The 25,180-nt window shown below is 36.4% G+C and overlaps 1 protein-coding gene across 1 annotated transcript in view; it reads right to left on the bottom strand.

The window, feature by feature from the left end:
- The window catches only part of LOC142533428 (putative inactive ATP-dependent zinc metalloprotease FTSHI 5, chloroplastic), a 42,336-nt gene that overhangs the window by 12,681 nt on the left and 4,475 nt on the right, over positions 1-25,180 (bottom strand). The window contains exons 3-11 of the mRNA XM_075640186.1: positions 20,998-21,198; positions 20,611-20,904; positions 20,186-20,455; positions 15,449-15,538; positions 15,225-15,356; positions 13,980-14,153; positions 13,073-13,194; positions 7,165-7,366; positions 1,069-1,197 (exon numbers count right to left, since the gene is read on the bottom strand). Of these exons, the coding sequence (XP_075496301.1) occupies positions 1,069-1,197; positions 7,165-7,366; positions 13,073-13,194; positions 13,980-14,153; positions 15,225-15,356; positions 15,449-15,538; positions 20,186-20,455; positions 20,611-20,904; positions 20,998-21,198 (1,614 nt within the window). The remainder of the gene's footprint in view (positions 1-1,068; positions 1,198-7,164; positions 7,367-13,072; positions 13,195-13,979; positions 14,154-15,224; positions 15,357-15,448; positions 15,539-20,185; positions 20,456-20,610; positions 20,905-20,997; positions 21,199-25,180) is intronic.

The raw sequence follows: 25,180 nt of genomic DNA, 5'->3' as shown, positions 1-25,180 counted from the left end.
CTGGACAACCCTTTCTATTTCTAAGGACATGGTGGTGTCAGGCTTAGGGATCTCGTTCGTTGTGAATTCAATGGATTCATGACGTTTATTTGACAAGGGGTGGCTTGGACTGCAAGAAATATCGATTCTCCTTTGATCAAGAATATCTTGTGGATTTGAGATGAATAAGTGAGCTAGACGAGATCAGTACAATGTGTAGAGCAAGAAATATTCTTTCTCCTTTGATCAAGAAAATCTTATTGATTCGAGACTAATTGGTGAACTTGGTGGGATCAATCCAACGTGTTGTGCAATTTTCCGTCTCTTGGTCCTATCTTGGTCTCCAAGCCATATTTAAATCTTCAAGTGTAGGAGCAGTCAGGTGGCTTGGATCTCCGTAGCTTGAGACTCGTGCACCTTTCTGAAGCATGCTTCACTCTCTGATTGGGGATACATGACAAATCACTCACCAGGGACAAGCTCCCTTTGTCATGGACAAGAAATGTGTTTTTTGTCATTTGACAGATGAATCTATCAATTATCCTTCTTTAGATGTGAGTTCAGTTCAAATATGTGGGGCAAGGTAGGGAATTGGCTTATATTGGGTTTTCAAAGAAGACAATCAAGAGAATATTGAAGTGGTTCAAGAGGACCATCTGAGGTTAGTCGAGAATTACAAAAACTAGGTTATTACCCATGTCTCGTAGTGTACTAGGTTTGGTTAACTCTCGACTCTAAACGCTTTGAGAATAGACCCACGTGCGGATAAAGTCTTCTTAAAAAAATATTGCACGTATTTAGGGGTTTGTACTCCTTGTATTCATTCTTATGATGCTAGTTAGGATTTTGTACTTGCTTGGGTATGCCTAATCTGTTTGTATCATTTTATCTTTTGATCCGTGAATTACTTATTGATGAAAGAAAGAACAGACAGGAAAAGAGGACAAGAGAATAGCCTGAAATTGTAATCATATGCAAATGTTGTGCATGAAATCATGGACATCTGAAACATGATATAATTGAGACAATAATGGACAGTAACAGCCATTTTCAGGAAATGAACTCCATGCTGATAGTTGTAGTCCTTACCGCAAACCAACTGCAGTAGCTCATAAGTTCATCTGTGTCAATAAACTTTCTTCTGAAGGCGGAACCTTCCAAAGACAGGGGTACGCGTTTTAATTCGATAGGACGTAGAAGAGCTGTCTTTTCAGCAACCTACAGGTTTATATGTCGGAAAACAATTTTTATCAGCTTGCCCAAGCAAAACTGGCACTAAAACAAGTTAAAATTTTCAATTCAAGCCAATCAATTATCAAACTTATAAGCAACAATATAACATAATTGTATTGTCTCAAGCAATGCACAAAAAAATGCCATGATGATGTTAGCGATAACAGATAAACAGGTTAGAGATTGCCAACTTAAGTACATACTGCACGTCATGATAGTGTGGTAGTGTTTTCTCGATCTCCTTGTAATGAGTTTTGCGAATTGCTCATCTGCTTCTATTGTAAACCCTTCTATTATTATAATAAAGATTAGTTTTCTATCAAAAAAAAAAACTGCATGTTATGATAACTTGACCTTGACAGGTTCAAACAGAAAGTGAAAATTTAGTCATCTTTCAAAACCCTGTTAAACATAAATATCATTGCATGCTTTCCTAGGAAATAAAAAACTATTGAGTTATAATTTTATAAGAAACGATATTTTATTAATGATATGATAAGAGTTAATTATATCAGTGGACTACTGGTCCACTATCAACAGAAAATACATAATATATATCTAAGATCGACACATTCTTAAATTCATCATCAGTGCCAATCCACATAGCAATTTTGATCTTGATTTTATCCCAACATTGTTCTCTATTGTCCTCCTTGTCCTAAAAAATTCTTCGATTTCTTTCCAACCATATTGTTCAGCATATGTATTGAACCACCACTTGCCAAAAAGTTCTTCCCCTCGTACCAGTTAGTTGTCCTAGATCCATAGCGAATAAATCGATCATTGACTTAGGCACTACACAAACCAATTCCAGGTATTTCAAAGCTCTAGCCCACAAATCGCTCGTGAATGCACAATGAATTAGCATATGATCATGTGTTTCCAATTCATTCCTACACAACACACACCCATTGGAGTTCATAGCAATTGAGGGCCACTTTTTTTGCATCATCTCCAAGGTCGGTAGCTTACCCTGAATCGCTGTCCACGAGAATACCTGAATCTTTGTTGGAACAGGAACCTTTCAAATAACATGGAAATAAGGAAAATGGGGAAGCAACTTTGGGGAAAAAAAGACTCAAAAGAACGATTTTACTGAGAAAAGACCAGATGGATCCTCACTCCACACCCGATAATCATTTACCTTTCAACCAACCTAGTCCTATCTAACAAACATAATAACTCAGTCAATTGTAAAAGCTCCTCATCTCTCACAGCCCTTCTAAAATACAAATCTCATGATTGGGTAGAAAACGAATTGGTAAATTGAACAAAGTGTGATATAGGCAGATTGTGAACCGCAGATAGCTGAAATAAGACAGGAAAAAGTTCTTTAAAGGAGTAATCCCCCACCACGTCTTCCCAAAATCTAGCCTTATTACCTTCTCTAACCTTAATCGAAACTAATTGTTGAAAAGTCGAGTATAGTCGGGAAATAAACTTCCATGGGCATCTGAATCATGTTTCTTGCTAAACCCACATCCCACCCATTCTCTTGTAACCCATATTTACTCACTATGACCTTCCACAACATCCCATTTTCCACACAAAATCTCCACCGCCATTTACCCAACATAGCCTTGTTCCTCAAAATAATATTCCCAACACCCAATCCGCATTTTTCTATAGGTTTGCACACATGTTCCCACGCAACCAAGTGATTATGTACTTCACCATCCGCTCCATCCCATAAAAAGTTCCTTGAAATTTTCTCCATCGCGTCCGTTATACCTTTAGGTACCCTAAAAAGAGACATGTAATATATCGGGAGTGCATTTAAAACAGATGTTAACAAAGTTAACCTTCCACCTCTTGACAAAAAAAGCCTTTTTTCAACTTGCCAATTTTTTCGACATCTTAGACATAATGGGTTCCCAAAACGAGGTTTGTAATGGATTTCCACCTAAAGGCCCTCCCAAATACTTAATCAGCCATTTCTCCATACCACATCCAATTTGTTGTGCTAACAATTCAACTTTTTTTCCTTCAGCGGATACCCAACAAAACACTCTTTTTCCAATTGACTTTTAATCCAGACATGTCACAAAAAGATCTCAAAACTTGCACCAAAAACCTGAGCCTCATTCTCTAATTCATCCAGCGTGCTGATCTTACCTCTTAATGATTTCACAACATTAAAATCTCCACCCCCCCCCCCCCCCCAAAACATCATCTCTCTCCACATAAAACCCTCAATCCTGCCAATTCATCCCAGAAATTTTGTCTCAACCTTGGTTTACATGGACCATAGACCGCCGTAAACCACCAATCATTATTATTACCCTTTTGAATGTGAATTGAAACCGAAAATTCCCCAATCTAGTTATCCTTAACCGACATCACCCTTGAATCCCACATAACCAAGTTTCTACTTGACCGACCAACTGCAGGTAAACTAATCCACTCCACAAACCATGATTTCCATACACTTGCAATAAAACTCTCATCCATCACCTCTCTTTTGATTTCCTACAACACAACTAAGTCTGGACTTTCTTTGACTAGGACGGCATGGATCAATCCCCTATGCCTAGCTGAACCTCCGCCCCTAATATTCCATGAAAAATTTTCATTGGTTCACTGAATCACCCATCTGAATTATTTTGTACTGAAATTTATTCATATCTACCATCCTTCCAGCCGTCTTTTCCATTCGAGGACTCCACTTTCTCTACACCCATCTTAGAAAGACAATCATTTTCTATCACCAACTTGTCATTCATCAGCTCCAAGCCCACGCTTCCCCTTTCTGCTTTTATCCCATCTTGAGGCCCTAAGATGTTGTTCCCCGACAGACCCGGCTCTTCAACCAAAAGTGTAATCCCCACCCCTCCCTTATTCTCTACCCCTCCCGCCAACCCCACCGTTGATAGAGGTGAGCAAGATTTCGGTTAAACCGAATTAACCGACCGAACCGAGCCAATTCGGAAATTCGGTTCGGTTATTTCGGAAATTCGGTTTCCAAATTAAAAAAATTCGGTTATATCGGTTAATTCGGTTCTGTTACAGTTTTCAAAATTTTGAAATCGGTTAACCGAATTAACCAATATAATAAATATTATTATTTAATAAATTTTTATTATTTATCAATTTTTATATATATTTTAATTTTTAATTTTAAAATCGATATAATATGTATTAATTGTGTTCAAACAAAACCTATACATTTGTGATGTGTGTGATTTTATGTTTTTATGCATTTGTATAGACTGTAGTGTTTAAGAAAAATTACATATATAATTAAAGTTAAATCACAATTTTTTTAAAAAAACTAATCGGTTAATTCGGTCACCGACCGAAGGTGCCTGAATTAACCGATTTTAATTCGGTTCGGTTTTCATAGGTTATGAAAATTAATTCGGTCGGTTCGGTTATGGATAATTATGGCTAATTCGGTTCGGTTATGGCTAATTCGGTTCGGTTACTCCGAATGCTCACCCCTAACCGTTGAGACTGACAAAGGAACAGAAGGGAAAGAAGATTGTTCAAGACAAGAAGGATTGGGTACATTGCAAACCTTACTCGGAGATGAGTCAAAAGAGGCCCCCGAGTCTTGGAATTCCAAGGAGTGCTGTGTCGACTCATCTGAAGTTGCTGAAATATGGCTCTCAAATTCACTGGATTCACACCCTTCATCTCATACATTGTTCATCACATCCTTTGTTAGTTGATCCTCCAATCTGCCGTCATCACCGTCAAGCATCTCTATTCCTTCTTGATGAACGTAATCTTCAGAGCTTCTCTCTCTTGAACAAGTTGAATCATTATGTTCCTTGGAATTCTTACCACGATAAACAATTTCAAACTTTCTTTCTTTCGTCCTACTTTCCTCCTCAAGATTTGATCAATGTACCACTGTCGTCATTTTATTATTCACTGATTCGATCGCCACTTTCTTAAAATCAGCCTCATCTTCCGGACGTAACTTTTGAAGAATCTTGAATTTCCGACCACGATACCAAGGTTCAAATTCGCAATAACGTCCTGAATTTTGTTGCATACTCTCTTTCTCTTGTGCTTTCGATTGATATTTGATCTCCATACTCAAGTTTTGACCATTCTGATTGTGCCCATTAAATCCTTCTTCATCTCTTAGTCGCTGAATTTTGGGTTCATCCGTATCTGTCTTGCGAGTATCACTTCTAGGTACGAGATTGCTAACAGCTTCGTTGAGACCTTTCGCTCTTCCCCAACCCGCCATCACTTTAGCTCCATTAACCACCACTTGTGCGTAAGATCGTTTTTCATAAATGTCATACGCTGCTATGTTTGCGGAATCTACAACGATGCGTATAACCATAGGTCCTCTCTGAGTTAATATCTTCATGGTGCTATTGATGAATCCACCTTCAAGTCCCACCACTTTGATTTTGGGCGCCGACAAATCTTTTAGTAAAGTAGTGTCTTGACTGGTGTCCAACATACCTCCACATTGCTCTCCTATGCTTTTGAAAAGATCAGTCGACAATAAATCCCAAGGTATCTCCAATAATCTCACCCAACTGTTACATCACTCAAACACTTTTCTTCACTGTTGATTTGCTGCCTCCATCTCTCAAAGGACAAAGTATCTCTTTTCTCCAGAAAACATTTCTTCAATCTCAAATAAAATGAGGCATCCTCTTCGTAGTTTAACTATTGAGTTATAATGACATTGAGATCGGTAAATCTAGACATATGTAGAATCAACTGCCTCATATGAAGATTAGACCTTGACAAGTTCAAACAAAAAGTGAAAATTCAGTAATGTTCCAAAACATTGTTAAACATAAATATCATTGCATGTTTTCCTAGAAAATAAAGAACTATTGAGTTATAACATGATCAGTACGCAAAATAATTATTTGTTTATGTAATCAAGAGAATGAAATGGGTCCCAGAATTTGATTTTACAAGATTGATTCTATCTGATATAGGTAAATGGGTGAATCCAAAGTGGATTAGTGGAAACCAATTTGTTTCCAAAAGCAGTATTCAAATGAGGAACACATTCAACAGGCTCATCATTACCCTCAAACAGAAGCCTAATGGCACCAATATTTCGGTGGGAAATGAACAGCGTATAAAAATTGCTGAAAATGCTCAAACCATGATCGAAATCATTTTTCTCTAAACTCACATATAATTTGAACTAGATGTACATTCAAAGAAAGAATCTTAGCCAACTGGAGCCAAACTTTAAGCAATGAGTTACTATTCTCCATGATATCAAGTTACCCAAATGGACAAAAATAGTTACAAATAAACTTATATACACAATTAAAAAAATTCAAAAGCCTAAAATGACAGTATCGACATATTGAGTCATCATCTCCTCTTCAATTTTCAAATACAAGTAAACTATCTGCAACAGATTCAAGTGACAAAAAACTAACTCTTTATTAAATAGAATGGGTAAAGATCATTGATGGTCACTCCTATCATGCACTAAGAATACATTACGATTACGAAAACTAAAAAATCTGATGAAAATGTTTCAAACAACTGTACTTTCGGCTATGCCATTGAGAATTAGAGCCATATTCAATTTTCATGTTAGGTATAAATAAACATCAAATTCTTTGTATTGCATATGCACTACTTGATTCCCAGAAAATCCAGATTCACATGAATCAATTTCCCTATTGCCAAGTAGGAAAATAGACGAGGCAATCATGTAAGAAACAAGCTTCCTTAATTTGCAAGGAACAATCTGTTGGTCAAACTAGCTCGTTAGACCTGAGGAGAGGATCAGAAAAGAAAACCAAGAAAGAAAAATCAAGAATGTCTCCAAATGACAGAAAAAATGGCAAAAGTCTCCACAAAGGACCCACAAAAATGAGCACCTATTTCATTTTGCTCCTGGGCTACACAAAAGTATAACAATTGTCAACATCCAAACCATAATTTAAGCTTTATTTAGTTTAAGCATAAAAAGAAAGGCCAGCATCCCATAGAAGTATTTTGAATCACCTTTCTCCAATCTACGAAATGAATGATATCCTCATCCATTGTTTCTTCAGCAGCAATACGTAGTATTTTTTCTCTTTCTGCTTGAGTTGGCCGTTGAAGATGAAAGATTCTATCCATCCGGCCAGGACGCTGCAATGCCTCATCAATTTGCTTAACATTTCGAGTGGTAGCCATCAAAACCACCCCATCTTGTTTCTCAAACCTGCAAATAAACATTACAAATGCATGACAGAATGGCAGGTGAGAAAACAGAAGAAAATTCTATATCAATTTAGGTGATCCAAACACTTCTCCCTGAAGACGATCTACTGCATCTCCAATACCACAATCTCTACGAGAATATTGCCACCTCAAGAAACGCCTCAATATGATCAACAATTGGACATACAATTTAACTGATATGTAAACTTCTTCAGTTTCTTGGACCCTGTTGAACACTGCACAAACTTGCTGGGAATCCATCTAAAGGGTTATCCATGCAGATGTGGTATGTAACATTATAAAGTTCCAAATTAGGGTCCATAATACAAATCTCTACAATTCAATCATGGAAATATGACCGACCAAAACATGACACATAGTTAAAGGCGAATCACTAGTCGAAGAAACAGACACACGAAACATTAACATTCCAGCGACTAGTTTGGCTTCAGAAATGCCAATTCTGCAAGCTAACTGAAGCAATACAGACTGTTTTTCTTATTCATCTACCAATAACAATATACAGTCCAGATATATAGTTGATGTGATCCCATCAACTAAGGAAACAGAATAACAAACTAAGGAAACAGAATAACCTAAAGAAACAGAATAACAAACTAAGGAAACAGAATAACCTAAAGAAACAGAATAACAAACTAAGGAAACATAATAACCTAAATCAAATTTAAATCTAATCAAATCTAAATAATAAATAATATTATTCTACTCTCCCCCTCAAGCTGGGTTGTATATATTATGCACACCAAGCTTGGAGTTTAATTCATTGAAAGCAACTCTTGGAAGTGCTTTGGTGAGAATATCAGCAATCTGCTGTCGTGTTGGAACATAACTGAGTTGAACAATTCCATTGTTCACCTTCTCTGATATGAAATGTCTATCAATCTCAATATGTTTAGTTCTGTCATGATGGCCAAGATTCTTTTGACAGCCTTTGAAGCCACATTCCTTCACAAACTCCTAATGCGAAGGCACGGTACTCTGATTCAGGACTACTGCGAGAAATAATAGCTTGCTTTTTGCTTCTCCGCGTCACAAGGTTACCCAAACATATGAACAATAACCAGTGATTGATCTTCTATCTGTTAGTTCTCCTGCCCAACTAGCATCAGTGTAGATTTCTACATCCCGATTTTTTGATTTTTTGAATAGAAGACCGTGTCCTAGAGTCATCTTCATGTATTTCAAAATTCGAATCACTGCTTCCATATGATCCTCATTTGGATCACTCATGTGTTGACTGACTACACTGACAAAGTATGCAATGTCAGGTCTAGTATGAGATAGATAGATGAGCTTACCAACTAGTCTTTGATACCTTCCTTTATCCACGAGGCTGTTGTCCCCACTTCTGATCATCTTCTTATTAGGATCCATAGACGTGTCCACAGGTTTGCATCCAAGTAAACCTGTTTCACTTAACAAAAATAATATATATTTTCTCTGGGATATGATAATTCCTTCTTTGGACAGAGCCATTTCCATTCCTAGAAAATACTTTATGTTCCCAAGGTCCTTGATTTCAAACTCCACAGCCAACATATTTTTGAGACTGATAATTTCCTCTGAATCATCTGCTGTCAGTATGATATCATCAACATATAGTATGGCAATTTTCCATCCAGGTTTGCTTTTTACGAACAATGTATGATCTACCTGACATTGGTGATACTCATTAGCGTTCACAGCCTTAGCAAACCTATCAAACCAAGCTCGTGGTGACTGCTTCAGGCCATAGAGAGACTTCTTAAGTTTACATACTAACCTGCTATTTGGCTTGGTTTCCATTCCTGGAGGGATAGTCATATAAACTTCTTCTACTAAATCCCCATTCAGGAAGGCATTTTTTACATCAAGTTGGTGAAGAGGCAAATCTAGATTCACTGCAAGAGAGAGTAAAACTCAAACTGTGTTGAGTTTGGCAACTGGAGCAAATGTCTCCTGGTGGTCAATCCCATATGACTGCGTGAAACCTTTGGCCACAAGTCTAGCATTGAATTTTTCAACACTGCCATCTGTTTTGTATTTTACTGTGAATACCCACTTACAACCAAAGCTCTACAAGAGTCCATGTATTGTTCATTTCTAAAGCCTGAAACTCCTCTTCAAACTACCTTCTTCCATGCTGGAATCTTAGAGCTTCATGTAAAGAATTAGGCACTTGTATGCTGTCAAAAGTTGAAATAAATGTTCTGTATGTAGGCAGCAACTTCCCATAGGCTACATGCTTCTCAATAGGGGATGATTAGTACACCCTTTAACACCTTTCCGGTGGGCGATTGGCTGATCCAAGTCATCAATCATATAATCATCATGGGCATGAGAGTTTGGTGCCGATGATTGACAATTTTGAGTTGGAATGATGTCATGTATATGCTCGATGGGTTTTCTCCTTCTATAGATACGTAGTTCGGAGTTGTGAGTGTCGACTTGTGGTTGTTTTAAATCAAGTGTAGCAGTTTCAGTAGTAGGAGTAGTCAAGGTTGGAACTATTTCAGGCCTGGGTCTGGACACAGAAGTGGACATTTGTTAGGCTGGTGCTGGAACTATTTCAGGCTCGAGAAGATACAAAGGAGCTGGTATTTGTTGGGCTGGTATATCATTGGTATCTAGGAAAGGATCCGAACTCCGGGTTTCCCCCTGAAAGTCGGATTTGGAGAAGTAGGGTTGATGTTCAAAGAATGTTACGTTCATGGTGTTGTATACTCTTCGAGTGATTGGAGAGTAACACTTGAAGCCTTTTTCGTTGGAGGAGTATCCAATAAATATACACTTCAGATATCTTGGATCGAATTTAGTGCAATGATGTTGGTAAATGTGAACAAAATAAGAACATCCAAAAACTTTGAATGGTAGATCTGAAGAAAAGGACTGAATGTGAGGATAGGCATTGAGAAATGTCTTACGGGGGGTTTCAAATTTTAAGACTCGGCTTGGCATCCTATTGATGAGGTAAATTGCAGTAAGAATGACCTTTTCCCATAAATACTTGGGGACATTGTTGGTGAACATGATAGCACGGGCAACTTCAAGTAAGCGTCTATTTTTCCTTTCTGCCACACCATTTTGTTGTGGGGTATTCTCACAAGAACTTATGTGAATGATACCGTGTTTGGAAAAATAAGATCCAAGGACAGAGTTGAAGTAATCCTTGGCATTATAAGTCTTAAGAACTTCTTTTTTTTATAAGAAACTAAAATTTATTATCAGAAAAAATTTTACAATAGTAGCGGATGAGTATTCCGTAAAAAGATTGCTAATACAGTCTATAAACTACTACCACACTATCATCATGCCCAATCAAATTTCCAATCCCTAATTATGTCTGAAATAGATAAATGATTAAACTTTATCATCTTAGTCGTCCAATTCGCAGCCCTGAATTTGATCTTTTCGCAGACATCATCCACTGTCTCCGATAAGTCTTCGAATATTCTTTTATTTCTCTCCAACCAGATCGATCAAAAAGTACAGTGTATTACCCAAGTACCAGAATCTCTTAAATTGTATGTCATGAATTTGGTAAACGCTTGAACTTTTGTTAATGAATAGATGGGGAAACAACTTTCCTATATAATCAAAGTTAGGATGACCAAGGCGAAGATACTACCATAACATAACTTGGCTTTCAACACACGCTAAATTAAAAAAAGACAGAGAATTTGGAAAACACTTGACTGAATTTGATGTAGGACCAAGGCCTGGTGAGTGAACTTGTCTACTGAGAAGATTATTTCCTTTAAGCAAATACAGGCGCCATCATGCATCTCAGCACTGCCAATCACCTTCCTCGAATCCACTGCCTAAAAATCACAAAGATTGGAATAGAACTTTTTCACACAGTTAAGATCCCGTGTAAGTCGACTGATAGAATTCAAATTAAAATTCAATTTTGGAACATAAAGAATAGAAGAAAGTTGAAGGTCCTTTGTCAACTGAATTGATCATATTCCTGCCACAGGTGATAAAGAGCCATCAGCTATTCGGACTCCATAATTATTCGTGCATGACTGATAATTTTTTAAGAGGCTGGAGTCTCCAGTCATGTGATCTGAGGCCCCTGAGTCGATTATCCATGGCTGTAAGGATTTATTTTTGACAATATGAGCGTAGGACATGATACCTTGGTGTGCAAGAAGCACCGTGTGTGACTCGGCAGGTGCGTGAGATGGTTGTCCGGGGCTCGATGTTTGATTTAGAATTTTCTGCAATGCCTCTATTTGCTCTCTGGTGAAAGGACTACCCTCGGTATTAATCTATGTGGTAGTGGCATTATTTGCACGGGCTTCTCTCTCAACCCGAGTGTTGGATGGCTTCCAATCTACTGGTTTGCCGTGTAATTACCAGGGCCGTCTCTTGCCAGACCTATTGGGTTGAGAGGAATTGTGAGTAATTAAAGCCAAGCCTCCACTCCGGGTTTACTTTATGTTAACATCAACCTTTTCCTACTTTCCTCTCTCCTAATTTCTGCAAAGGCCTCTCTAAGGTTAGGAAAGGGCTTGATTCCCATGACTTTCCTCCTGACTTCATCTAGGTCCCTATTTAGGCCAAGGAGAAATCGAACTATTCTTTTCTGCTCAACAATCTTCTTGTACAATGCAGAAACATCAACACACTTCCAAGAATATATTTCGTACAGGTCTAGTTGCAGTCAGTAGCGTGTGAGAGTGTTATAGTATTGAGTAACGCTAATATCCCCTTGTTTAAGATCATACAGTCTCGTCTCAACCTCAAGTAGTTCAGAGGTATTTTCTGTGCTTGAGTATATTTCAAGTGCCGCTTCCCATATGTCCTTGGCTTTTTTGTGAAGTAGGAAACTGTCTCCAACTTCAGTAGTCATTGAATTTATCAGCCAAGACATAACAAGGTGATCACCAATCTTCCAAGATCGGTGTTTGGGATTCGTAGTTTGCGGAGCCGCAATTTCACCCATGAGATGTCCATCTTTCCCTCTACCGCAAATATACATGAACACAGATTGTGACCATTGAAGATAATTTTGGCCATGGAGTTTGTGGTTTGTAACAATATTAGAGGAGAAGTCGGGGATGGAGGAGATTGGGGAATTGACTTCGGAGGAAGTGATTTCCGAGGAAGATGTATTTGATCTCATGCCGTATTTGGTCATGAGTATGGCTGGACGAATAAGGATGAAGAAGGGATGAGGACTGCTAGACGAATAAGAGCGAAAAGAGATGGCTAGGGTACCGAGATCGGCTCTGATACCATGAAGCAATACAGACTGTTTTTCTCATTCATCTACCAATAACAATATACAGTCCACATCAACTAAGGAAACAAAATAACAAACTAAGGAAACAGAACTACCCAAAGAAACAGAATAACAAAGGAAACATAAGGAAACATAATAACCTAAATCTAATCAAATCTAAATAATAAATAATATTCTTCTACACTGACAATTAACACGACAATGAAATATACCTGAAACTTGCAATAACTCATAAAGTGTAAAGTAATAACATGTAATATTAAGCTCAGGGAACAAAAATTCTAGTGCGGAAAACAGTATATAAAAATTTTGTGACTTGCCTAAACAATTTGAAATTAGTCTTTGCAAAAGTGAAGGTTACAAGAATATAAATTATTATAAAACATTGATCAAAAAACCACAATGCTCACATCATAAATTATTGCAGCATTAAAAGAGAACAAAAGAAATAAATACCCATCAAGTTCTACCAGAAGCTGATTGATGAAAGCTTCATGGTCCTGCTTTTTAGTGTGAATGAACTTGCCACGGACTCCAGCAAAGAGGTCAAAATCTTCCACTAAAATAATGACAGGAGCCTGGATACAAGATTATTTCATTGGATGAAAAGTTGAATTTAAGCTAACGATAAATATTATTTAAGAGTACAGATTTTCAATTAAGTTAGAAAAGAAGTGAAAAGGAAAAAAAAGGAATATCAACAGGAACGTGTATTGGTGATGAGAAAGAATTTTCATGTCAAATGGGGTAAAATAGGACGGATGCTATAAATCATTAGTTGCACTTCCGGTACCTCGGAAAATTTCATTAATAGTAACTTATCCTAGAAGTATCCTTGACTTACTTCCTCATAGAACATTATTCATCATAATCTATACATATTTTTTCAGTAAAATGAGCATCAGATGAAAAATATCATATGTGACTGAATCATATCAAGTTGCCAGAATAAGACTGAGGGAAAGAACAAACAATGGGAAAACCAGAATGGCTCTTAGGTATAAAAATTCTATCATGCCCATGGAAAACTATGTGGTGGGTCCAATCTGAAGCAGACCTCAATCATAAGCAGAGCATTTAATGTACACTCAAAAGATAAAATAAGATTAAAAAAAGGTGAACATCGTTAAGAAAGGTCAGTGCTACTCGAAATATCAAAACAGTAGGATTTTATTATTAGTAAAGCCACAGATCTTATTCCAGTCAATAATAGAGTCAAATTTGCTTGCTTAACAGCATCAAAGCAGATATGTCATCTATTAACCCCATTGAGATCATGACAATATAAAAAGCTCACAAACCTAGTCAAAATAATTTAAGGGACAGCACAAAGCCGATAAAATAATATGAAAATATAAATCACCAGATCTCGTGCTGTTTGAAACAGTTCTCTAACATTTGATGCACTTTGCCCCACCCAAAGACCAGCTTCCAGCTGCTGGGCTTTCACTTCAACAACAGGGACTTTTGCTTCTGCTGCAATTGCCAGAGCTAACGCTGTTTTCCCGGTTCCTCTCTCACCCACAATGAGAACACCCTGTGACACATGAGATTAAAACTCACAGGAAAGCCATAGGCAGTGAGCATCTATACAGTCATGGAACAATATTTGATAGCATAAGATAACAGAACCAAAAGAATATCGGCACATAATTTAAATTCAAGCTCTGAAAAATATCAATTATATTCAGAATATTTACTATAGTCACAATTAAAACACCGTGGCAGAAATTGCAGCAAAATAAATGGGTAAATTGTATTTAGATGAAAATGGCAGTGAGTACTTCTGAAACTTAAGGCAGCTACACCTCTTCTTTTCTTAGTGTCCTTGTATATTGTTGAGAAGAAAAATATCTGCTCCACAATTATGCCACAAAAAACAGAAATTAGGACATTAAATTTTGGTTGTAGTGACACAACCACAGTGAATGGCAACACCATGGTTTTGTAGTTTCCCACCGCACTTTCTTTCTACCATTAGGGTCCAACCAAGGGCCATGGTGTGACGTGAAAAATAGGAGAATTTGGGGTCAAATGAATGTTACTTATATTTTCTTTAAGCAAATGACAAGATGAAGGCTTATACAAAGACTTAAAAACCTAAATCATATAAAAAGATATATGAAACTAATAAATTAACATGATTTAGAAGATCCTGAATAATCCTCCATATCAAAATGATAGGCATTGCAACAAAAACAAAACAAACTACAAAAAAATCGAAAGGAAGCCCTTGTTCCAGAAATAATAGAAGAGAATAATTTATTTCAAAGTGGTAGCAAATGGTTTTTTTAAGAGCACTATGAAAATGGTCCACTGCCATGATTGTGAATATTTATTAGTTGGAGCATGGACGCATGCTAATTCAAATTGCAAAAATATAATATGGAGATGATAAAATGGTCCAGATTTCCCCCTTCTTTCTAGACATGAAAATTGTAAGTCATAAATCAGTAATATCACCAGCACATACATAAGAACATCCTGATAGATTTTTATGACAGGGGTCTAGAAAAAACGGTATCTGCAAACATGTATCATGAATTTTTATTTAGAAACGTCGTTTTGTAACAAGAGATCACTAGCACATTTGTCATATCTGACATACCCGAGGTGCACGAGCTCCCATCTCTCGAAATGCGTGAGGATTTCGTAGAAATGCCACAACTTCGTTTATTTCTTCTTTCATTGATTCGACACTCGCAAAATCTTTTAATCGTATGGGAGGGTTTTTTATCCTCTAGGATTAGCAAAAGGTAAAACATATTAGTATCTTGATATAAAATATCCATGAGAAAAATTGAATACATAAATTGGGTATGGAATGATAACCTTCATGTGGTCGAAAGCAGTGCTAATTGGATCGACACCGGCCCTTTTCTTTCGTTTTATTCTCCTCATCCTGTACTTAAAATATGCTTTCTGCAAAATTGCATTAAAATAACAATAATAAAGTAACTAGTGAATCACAACGAGCAAAAAAAGTAAAAAACTAATACATAGATGCTGATAAATTATTGATTGAAGAAATACTAAGCTCTGCTATTTCTTAAATATACACAGCAAAGACAGCTAGTCATCTAGATTAAGATGGGGTCTTTGTATTATCAAAATATCTGCTTCAACCATTTGGGCAGCATTTTATGGTCGAAAAACTATCCTCAGTCGCAACAGTAGAACATGTCCACATGTGAAATGATCAAAAGAAGATGAGTTTAAGGAATACCAATAACAAGCCACAAGTTAGGACAAGATTAGTATGCAGAAATGGGCTGGAAATGAAATAAGCATTCCCAAACTTGTTCCAAAACAGATTGTTAGTATCTTTTAGAATTAAGAATGTTTTCCCTTTGGTTTACCTATTCCTCTTTCATTTTTTAACGTTCTGACAAAATTATCCTCATTTATCTTTATTTTTAACATAATAATCTCACAATAATAACGATGATGAATGATAATAAAACGAACAATAACAATAGTAATAGTACTAGCACAAACAAAAATCAATAATGATGGTAACAATAAAAGGAATTATAATAGTAATAACAATAATAAATAATAGTAATAATTGTTTTTAAATTATTTATTAAAGGGTGATTGATTCGGTTACTAATAATAGTTAATTCCGTTCCTACCGTATATTTCGAACCACCAATAACAAGATTGGAATAAAATAAGCAATACTAATTCCATTCTTTTCTCGTTTTCTACAACAGAAATCACAGGAAATTGTATAGTTTTGCCATTTTATTCTCATCCGCATTCAATTCCAAAACAAAGTCTATCCCTACCTTTTTTCATTCTTGTATTCCAATTGGACAATGTTTCAGATGCAATGAACTGAGTCGTAATAAACTGTCAGTTAATTATGTATAAGAAGATGGTGGTGGTGAGAGCAAATGATTGAGAAAATAATTATGAGGCTACCAAAATTGAAGGAGACGAGGGAGACGTGGTAGCATGTGTTGTTCAACACCTTTTGTTAGCCCAAAAGAAGCAAGATGACTCTCAACAATATAAAATAATCAAGACATAATACACCATTCAAAGTAAAATGTGCCATGTGATCACGGGAAGTGACAGTAGTGAGAGTGCGGTTTTCCAAAGCTTAGGTGGGGACATTCTCTTGCCTTACAAAATCGTATGAATCAAGAAGGCTCATGAAAAACAAGTGCAAGAAGTTTTCAGGGGTTTCTTAGTCAATCATGGTGGATATAGACATTTGTCGTATCCTATTGGGGAGGTCACGACACTACAATGTTAATGCCACTTACATGGGTTGTAAATCATGGCAATACCTCATATATCGATGGTTCAGTGAGTAGATTGTTTTCATAGCACAAGCTCGAATGTTTGACAGAAATTCAAAAGAAACATAAACCGGTTTCACCAACATGATAGGTTCAGCTTTTTTTATTGAAGTCAATGAACAAGGTTATGCAGTAACATTACTAGTTTTTCTTTTTTATATAAAAAAAGATATTTTATTAATTATTAAAAGACTTTTAAATACAGAAAGCGGACTAGTGGTCCACTATCAAAAAAATGCTGAACAATATCCTAACCAAATCAAGGTAACATTACTAGTTAAAGCTGCTATAATCGAAATTCCAAACATGACAAAAGTACAAGCCGAGATATTATCAAAATCACCAACATGAAAGCTTCAGTGTCATAGCTTGAGTGAAGGAATCAGGTTCTATGGTAACATTGAAGGTCAATCTGATACTATTATTAAAATCCCTCCACAAGCTCAAGAAGTACAATCTCATTTTTTGGTTTATCTCCCAATAAGATTACATAACGAGGTATCTTCCATGCAAAACATTAAACACCTCATTGACCTAGAGCCTAGGGCATGCTTGCCCAATTGGTGACATTATTGCATGAGCCCAACTGAGAATGTAGAGTCGCAAAAGCAAGTCCACGAATTACTTGATAAAGGTTTAATCACAAAGAGCTGAACGCCTTGTGTGTGACGCAACACAAGATTAACATTTAGAGCAGGACTTGTCTGTGACGCAACACGAGATTAATATTTTCCCGGTCGTATTATGAATTTTCCATTATTTTATAGAAATTTTAATTTTAAGTTGTTTAAGTGCATTAGAAATCTTAGTGTGTATCTTAACTAACTTAGGACCAAAAAATTGGATCTTTCGAGTTCTTAAGATGCTTGACGAACAAGGCGCTTCTTGGGAAATGGTGGTGGAGATGCTCAGTGGAAAAAGAATATTTGTGGAAGAAAGTAATCAAGAGCATTTATGGTCTACAAGAAAACGGGTGGGATGTGAGGTTGTGTGTTTCAGGAGAGCTTTAAATGAGGTAGAATTAGATGAATTCAGTAAACTTTTAGGGGTATTAGACACGGTTAGGTTGGAGCGGGGTACGGATGATTTTAGAGTTTGGATGGGGCTCTTCCGGGTCTTTTTCTGTGCGGTCTTTCTATGATTCTTTCTTCCCGGGTCAATTTTCCCTTTATTCCCGTATTACTATAATATTTGGAAGATACCGGTCCCGCACAAGGTTCAAGTCGTCTCGTGAATAATGGCTTTGGGGAACTGCCCACTTGCGATTCGTTGTAAAAAAGGTGGTCTAGTTGTGCATTATGCCCTCAATGGTGTAGTTTATGCTGGAAACATGAGGAGAATCAAGACCATCTTTTGTTGCATTGTTCTTTCTCGACTAGAATTTGGACAAAAGTACTACAAGAGCTGGGTTTCGACTGGACCTTTCCAAAAAAGCCCGGGACTTGTTTCTTATGGAGACAGTATTCCACAACGGGAAAAGGAATAAAAGCTTTTGGTATTTGGTAGTTCACGGAATTTTTTGGTCGATATGGTTGGAAAGGAACAATAGAATATTCACAGATTCAGCGGAGTCTTTGGACGGCGTATGGGCGAAGATCAAATTCAGGGTTGTGACTTGGACCACGAAATTGCCGGAATTTAACCACTTATTTATTTCTGATTTGGTTAAGGATTGGACGTTTGTATGCTACTGATATTAGTTTAGAGCTGTTTTTTAAATATGTAAATATGAATTGTGGATTACTCTCCTTTGTAATCCGGCCTACTTTTTTTAATAAATTTTTTGTTTCATATCAAAAAAAAATATTTCCATTACTTTCAACGTCTCAAATATCTTTGAATACTTTCCACCAGACTAGTTTTTCTCAGACTAGTTTTTCTTGCACCAACCAAACTTGAGGACGAGTTTTGTTCGAGACGAGGAGATAGATATACACAAGTTTAATTTATTTCCCATTTATATTATGTCTATTTGCTATTTTCTATAATTTATAAATGGTCCAAGTGCATCAGAATTAAATATTTACCATGGAATTTTTTTAACGTGTGAAATTTGATGTTGAGTTCGATTGATTTATATTTGAGTATCAATTGTTTATCTATTTTTTATTAATTCTAATTATTCGTTCGATTGTTGGACTGATCAACTAGTTTTGATTCATATAATCTACAACTGAATTATATATTGAATTCGTAATTGTTAAATCCCTCTAATTTAAAGAAACAACTAATATTCATAATTTCTTATTAAATTTATTAATTCACAAAAAAAAATTGACTATGTTAAATGCAAATGCTTGTATTTGTGTCATTTAGATTCATTATTCTTATTAATTTTAAATGATATCATTAAATTAAAATCTTTATCACTTGTATGATATTGTTAAATCGATAAAGGTTATTTAGAGTGCATGTTACTATTTAACTAAAAATAAAGCAAGATAGAATTTGAATTTCCCAATGATGAATATTAAAATATAAATTCGATAATCAAGTTAATAAATTACAATGGAAAAGTCGACAAAAACTGAGATTAGCTTTAACTAGTTGTTTTATAAATGCAATTTTGATTGCATGCTAATTTGTTTATTTCTTAAAATCTAATTTTTATTTTCTTGTTAGGATTTAATTTTTTCGCTAAAAAAACCTCTTGTTTTATTTCTATTGTTCTAAATTTTAGCACAATAAAATTTGATGTTCCTTACAGAAACGATCCATACTCATACTAGTACATACATCTTAAATTTGGTGTTAACTTTTAATTTGGGTGGGATATGACTAATCGCTCCGATAAAAACAGCGAAAAAACTTGGACCTTTCAAAGTTTTCAAAAATATGACTTTCTAACTAACAAGAATATCTCCAACACTTTCAATGTTACCGATATCTCTTAGTACATTCACCAAAAGAGTGTTCTTTATTTAAAAAGAGGAGATTAATGAAACACACCTTAACAAGTTTCCAATTCATATTTTCAAAAATTATTTCTTTAAGTTACATGATTGCATTAGAACTAGAAACCTAATTGCTTTATAACTATTCTCAGAATTATTTAATTGCACTGGAGTCATTCTTGGTATTCCATTTAAGTCTCTAATTTGAATCCAAATGACCATTCAATCCTAATGATTATTTTAGAATCAATGCTAATCTTTTACTTACAATTTAAGTTCTTCATTTTTTCATTGAAACACATTTTATTTGGCCACCTGCATTTAGCAAACAATTATATTGAGTATATTCAAGATAGAAAAATTACCACTCTCCCCAATTTCCGTAAGTTGGGATCTCTTCTCATCGGGCCAAAACCGAGAATTCTCGGAATCTTCTTCTTCACATGTCGAATCACATGAAACACCACATATCCATATATAAAGGCTCTAATTAAAAACCAAAAATACCACTGGAACTCGTCTGTTTTCCTTAATCTAAAGTTCGTTTCAGCCTCAGATTGCCATGTCAAATACCAGGTTGAGCCAACTGATATATCAGAATACTCTGGCCAAGCCATACCTAACTGCATCCTCAACTGTATGAAAAAGGTAAGAATGCATTCATAAAAATTAAGGACATGGTAAATCGGCTAAAAGAGTCATTCTGCGTGGAAAGAAATGAAAAGGCAGATCAACCAGAAGTTTATTAGAGTTTGGTATGACAGTTGCCACAAAGACAATGAGGAATTACCTGATAAGGGATAATAAACTCCAAAACAGGGAAAACAATCGTCATCATTATGTCATCATTGATATTTCCTATTTTTTCAAGGGTCCATTTCCTTGCATTTGAAACAATGTTGCTACTCCACAATCCAGTAAAGCACTGACGACACATTGTCAATATTAAGAGAAATTGTTGGCTCAAATCTAACTCTGAAAAAGGAATCCTCATCAGCTGAACTGCAGTTGGTATCCCAGCCGCAATCATTCTCAAATACAATGCATCAAAACCCCCAAAATCTTCAAACAGCAACTCAAATTCCTGTCGAACACTTGATAACATGATAAGACTCGAAAGAAATCACTTAAGGAAAATCAATTGTGGAAGGAATGGAAACAATAGTAAAGTACCAACTTTGATGTCTACAAAAAATTCCTTGTCATTCCCCTTAAGTGTGATATACATGGCAGACCAATCATGCCTTATTCGAGCACCCGCCACAAGTTTCTTGGATACAGCATAAGGAACAGCTACCGGATCCAATTCCCACCTATTCCATTGCTCGTTAAACCAACTCCTAGATGTCACTCTATCCCGATCCAAAAGAATGCGTTCCTAAAATTGACAGGTCACAAATCAGGTAAGAAATAAGAAAATTCACATGATGTCATATACAAGATACAAATTTGGAAAATATGTACAGAAAAGCATTGGAAGTTAATTAACGACGGTTTAAAATTCCCCACGGTTTTTAACTGATTGGTCCGCAAAGATTAACAATCTTTCATCACATAATACCATATTGCAAATGCTATCAACTTCACATTGCAAACATCAACCTGAGAACCAAATACCATATTTTGGCGCCTTGAAATTTCTCCCTCAATTCTTTCAAAATAGGGAAGAAAGATTAATCCAGAAGACAGTCAAATACGATGGTTGATAGGTCTCGAACAAAAGAAAAGAATCAAGACGATTTTCACTCAACCCAGCAGTTGTGGCGAGCTAGGTGACCTGTAGCTCGCGACATAACTAATTGCTTATTTCTCTTTGAAGAGAGCTACATATTTGGTTCATTGCATAGTTAAGCCATGTAGCACATCGAATGTTGGATAAAGGTATGAAGAACTTGGCTTGTGTTAACCATTTCTACAAAGTACATACATATTTCAAATGACTACAAGTGAGATTGTTGTAAGTCTAGCTTGCAGACCCTACTTCGATGAGCATGAGGCAGAAACCTATGTAATGACAACTGATTCTGAAGTAATATCATTGCACACAATCTGGTCCAGATTCAACGAGATTTGTTTAGTAAATTACAAAATATATTTTTTTTGTTGAAATCCAGAAAAAAAGGTTACTAACAAAACAAAGAGATTACTTGCAAAAACAAATAATGATAATAATTACTTTATTCAAACGTTTACCGCCGTGCTTACACTGATTCAAAGAGATTTATTTGGTACATTACAAAACTTTTGTTCGGTTTTGCACAACATTTTTTTTGACAGGAAACTAAACTTTATTATTATAATAGATGTGTTACAATAGAAGCGGATAAGTAATCCGCAAAATGAGTGACTGTTTAGATTGAGAAAACACTACCACACTATCGGAGTTCGTGGATGACGTCTGGAAGAAGATCAAATTCAAAGTTGCGAATTGCACGAATAAGCTCACAGAGTTTAATCATTTATGGCGCCCGTTCAAGCAGTGACAGTGGAACTCAATCACATGTCACACTCCCATATTCTTCTCTTTAGATAATGATCCACAAATTGAATGAAAAATTATCTGGAGTGGGCACAGTCAGTCCGACTTGCGATTGATGGAAAAAGAAAGCTAGGATTTGTAACGACAAAGTGAAAGCCCCAGCTTCGACTGACCCAAGATACAATCAGTGGCGTTCCGAGAATTCATTGGTCACGGCATGGTTGATCAACTCGATGGAGCCAACAATCGATAAACCATTCATATTTCTACCCACGGCTCGGGAGGTTTGGAAAGAGGTCCGAGATACCTACTCCGATTCTGAAAACTACTCTCAACTGTACGAGTTAAATACTCGGGTATGGCAGACGCAACAAGGTAACAAAGACGTCACAACTTACAATAACAAGTTTATAGTTCTACAGCAGGAATTGGACTTCCTTGATGCAGAATGCAGATGAGTGGGAGTAGCAAGGACTGTACCAGCTACAAGGCAAAACTAGACAGACATAGGATGTTTGTCTTCCTTTCGTGGATTAAACAAGGATCTTGATGAGGTTAGAGGACGTGTACTTGGGTGAAAACCTCTACCCAACCTTCGGGAGGTGTTTTTTGAGGTCCGACGTAAAGAAACTCGACACCAAGTGATGTTGAAACATTCGAAACACACCATGGAGTCTGAAGGTTCGGCCCAAGTCGAGAGACGGGGTATGATGGGAGACCATTTTGCGAAAAGTGCAAAAAGTCATGGCATACTATAGAAACATGCTGGAAAATACATAGGAAACAAGCCCATCTTAAGAAAAAAATTGGCACCAACTGATCGAATACTGGTGGTCGAGCTCTTCAAGCAGGTGGTGAAGATTCTGGACTGCCCTCTACCTCCTCAGCTTCTCTTCCCTTCACCAAGGATCGGTTAGAGCAACTATTCCAATTGTTTGATTCTAGACGTTATAAATCCAAACTCTCATGTTCTAGACAAGTATTTATCCTTGTGCAAATATTGTTAATTCGACCAGTAACAGTGTCTGGATTCTGGATTTCAGAGCAACATATCATATGACAGATTCATCGCAAGTGTTCTCCTTATATAGTCCATTGCATGAAACCAAAATGTTAAACTTGCTGATGGCTCTGTTGCATCTGTTGCAGAGAAAGGAACCGTTGTTATTTCCTCGTCTTTGATTCTTACAAATGTGTTACATGTCCCCCCTCTATCATACAATCTCTTGTCAATCAGCAAACTCACCATTAATCTTACGTGTCGAGTCATATTTTGTCCTCTCATTGTGAATTTTAGGACCTGGCCTCGAAGAAGATGATTGGCAATGCTAAACAGGATGGTGGTCTCTGCTTTCTTACTGCCAACTCCTTCCTTGGCAGACGTGATCCAGCCGAGTGTCTTACTTCTGTTTCCCGCTCAAATGTCGATGATATTTTCTTACGGAATAGTCGGTTAAGTCATCCGAACTTTATTTATTTAAAGAAAATGTTTCCCAAGTTGTTTATCAATAAAAATATTTCTACTTTGCATTGTGAATTATGTGAGTTGGCCAAACATCATCGAGCTACTTTTTCATCTCAACCTTATAAAAAGTCCACGCCATTTACAATGATTCACAGTGACGTTTGGGACCCATGCTCTAACACCCTTCCATCAACTATACTCATAAACCATAACAAAAATCATGATCAATAATAACTTAACCATATATCCATAACACCAAACCATAGAATAAGCTCTGATACCACTAAATGTAACACCCTTCCATCGACTATACTCATAAACCATAACAATTTATTCTATGGTTTGGTGTTATGGATATATGGTTAAGTTATTATTGATCATGGTTATTGCTATGGTTTATGAGTATAGTTGATGGAAGGGTGTTACACATGCAAAGTAAAAACGCTGATTGTGTCCTTTATTGATGATCATTCAAGTCTGATTTGGGTTTTTCTTTTGAAAGATAAGTCTGATGCAGCGGTCACATTTCAAAATTTTTTCCAAGTGATTCAGACTCAATTCCACACTAGGATCAAAATTTTTCGGAGTGATAATGGGCGGGAATACTTTTAACAATATACTTGGCAAGTTTTTCCAAGAACAAGGGATCATTCATTAAAGCTCATATCCCCGTACACCTCAACAAAATGGTGTGACTGAACGAAAAAACAGACATCTCTTTGAAGTTGCTCGAGCAATTAATTTTGAAAACAAAGTGCCTAAGTATCTTTGGGGAGAAGCAGTTCTAACAGCCACATATTTGGTAAATAGACTACCATCTAGGATTTTGAATTTTCAATCCTCTGTAAATATTTTCCAAAAAAGTTTTCCCAATGCACGCCTTCTCACTAAAATCCCTCTAAAAATATTTGGCAGTATAGTATTTGTACATAATTTTGATCCTGATATCTCAAAACTGGATCCAAAGGCACAAAAATGTATCTTTGTTGGGTATCCTGCAAACCAACAGGGGTACAAGTGCTTTGACCCTGTTACCAAAAAAAATTTATCTCTGTGGATGTAACATTCGTTGAAGGCAAGTCCTTCTACGCGCCACATCTTCAGAGGGAGTCTAAAGATAGTGAAGATGATGACCACTCAACCGAGCCTGACTTTGATATAGAACTAGGAAACTATGAAATTTCAGACTTTAATCAATCCGACATAACAGCGAAGACAGTTGAGAAACAGTTAAAGGATTAGTCTATACAAGGAAGAAGAATGCAAAGAAAAGAGGAGACCCTATCATTCAACAATGCCAAAAGTCAACTCGTGGACTGGATCTTGAAACTCAGAATGATGCCTTGACTACTCCTGAAAACAACATTCATCTTCTCATTGCCCTGAGAAAAGGTACCCGATCATGCACAAAACACC

The sequence above is a fragment of the Primulina tabacum genome, chromosome 18 (assembly GCF_025594145.1).
Source record: "Primulina tabacum isolate GXHZ01 chromosome 18, ASM2559414v2, whole genome shotgun sequence".
Classification (NCBI taxonomy): domain Eukaryota; kingdom Viridiplantae; phylum Streptophyta; class Magnoliopsida; order Lamiales; family Gesneriaceae; genus Primulina; species Primulina tabacum.
This window is presented reverse-complemented; position numbering and strand designations above follow the sequence as displayed.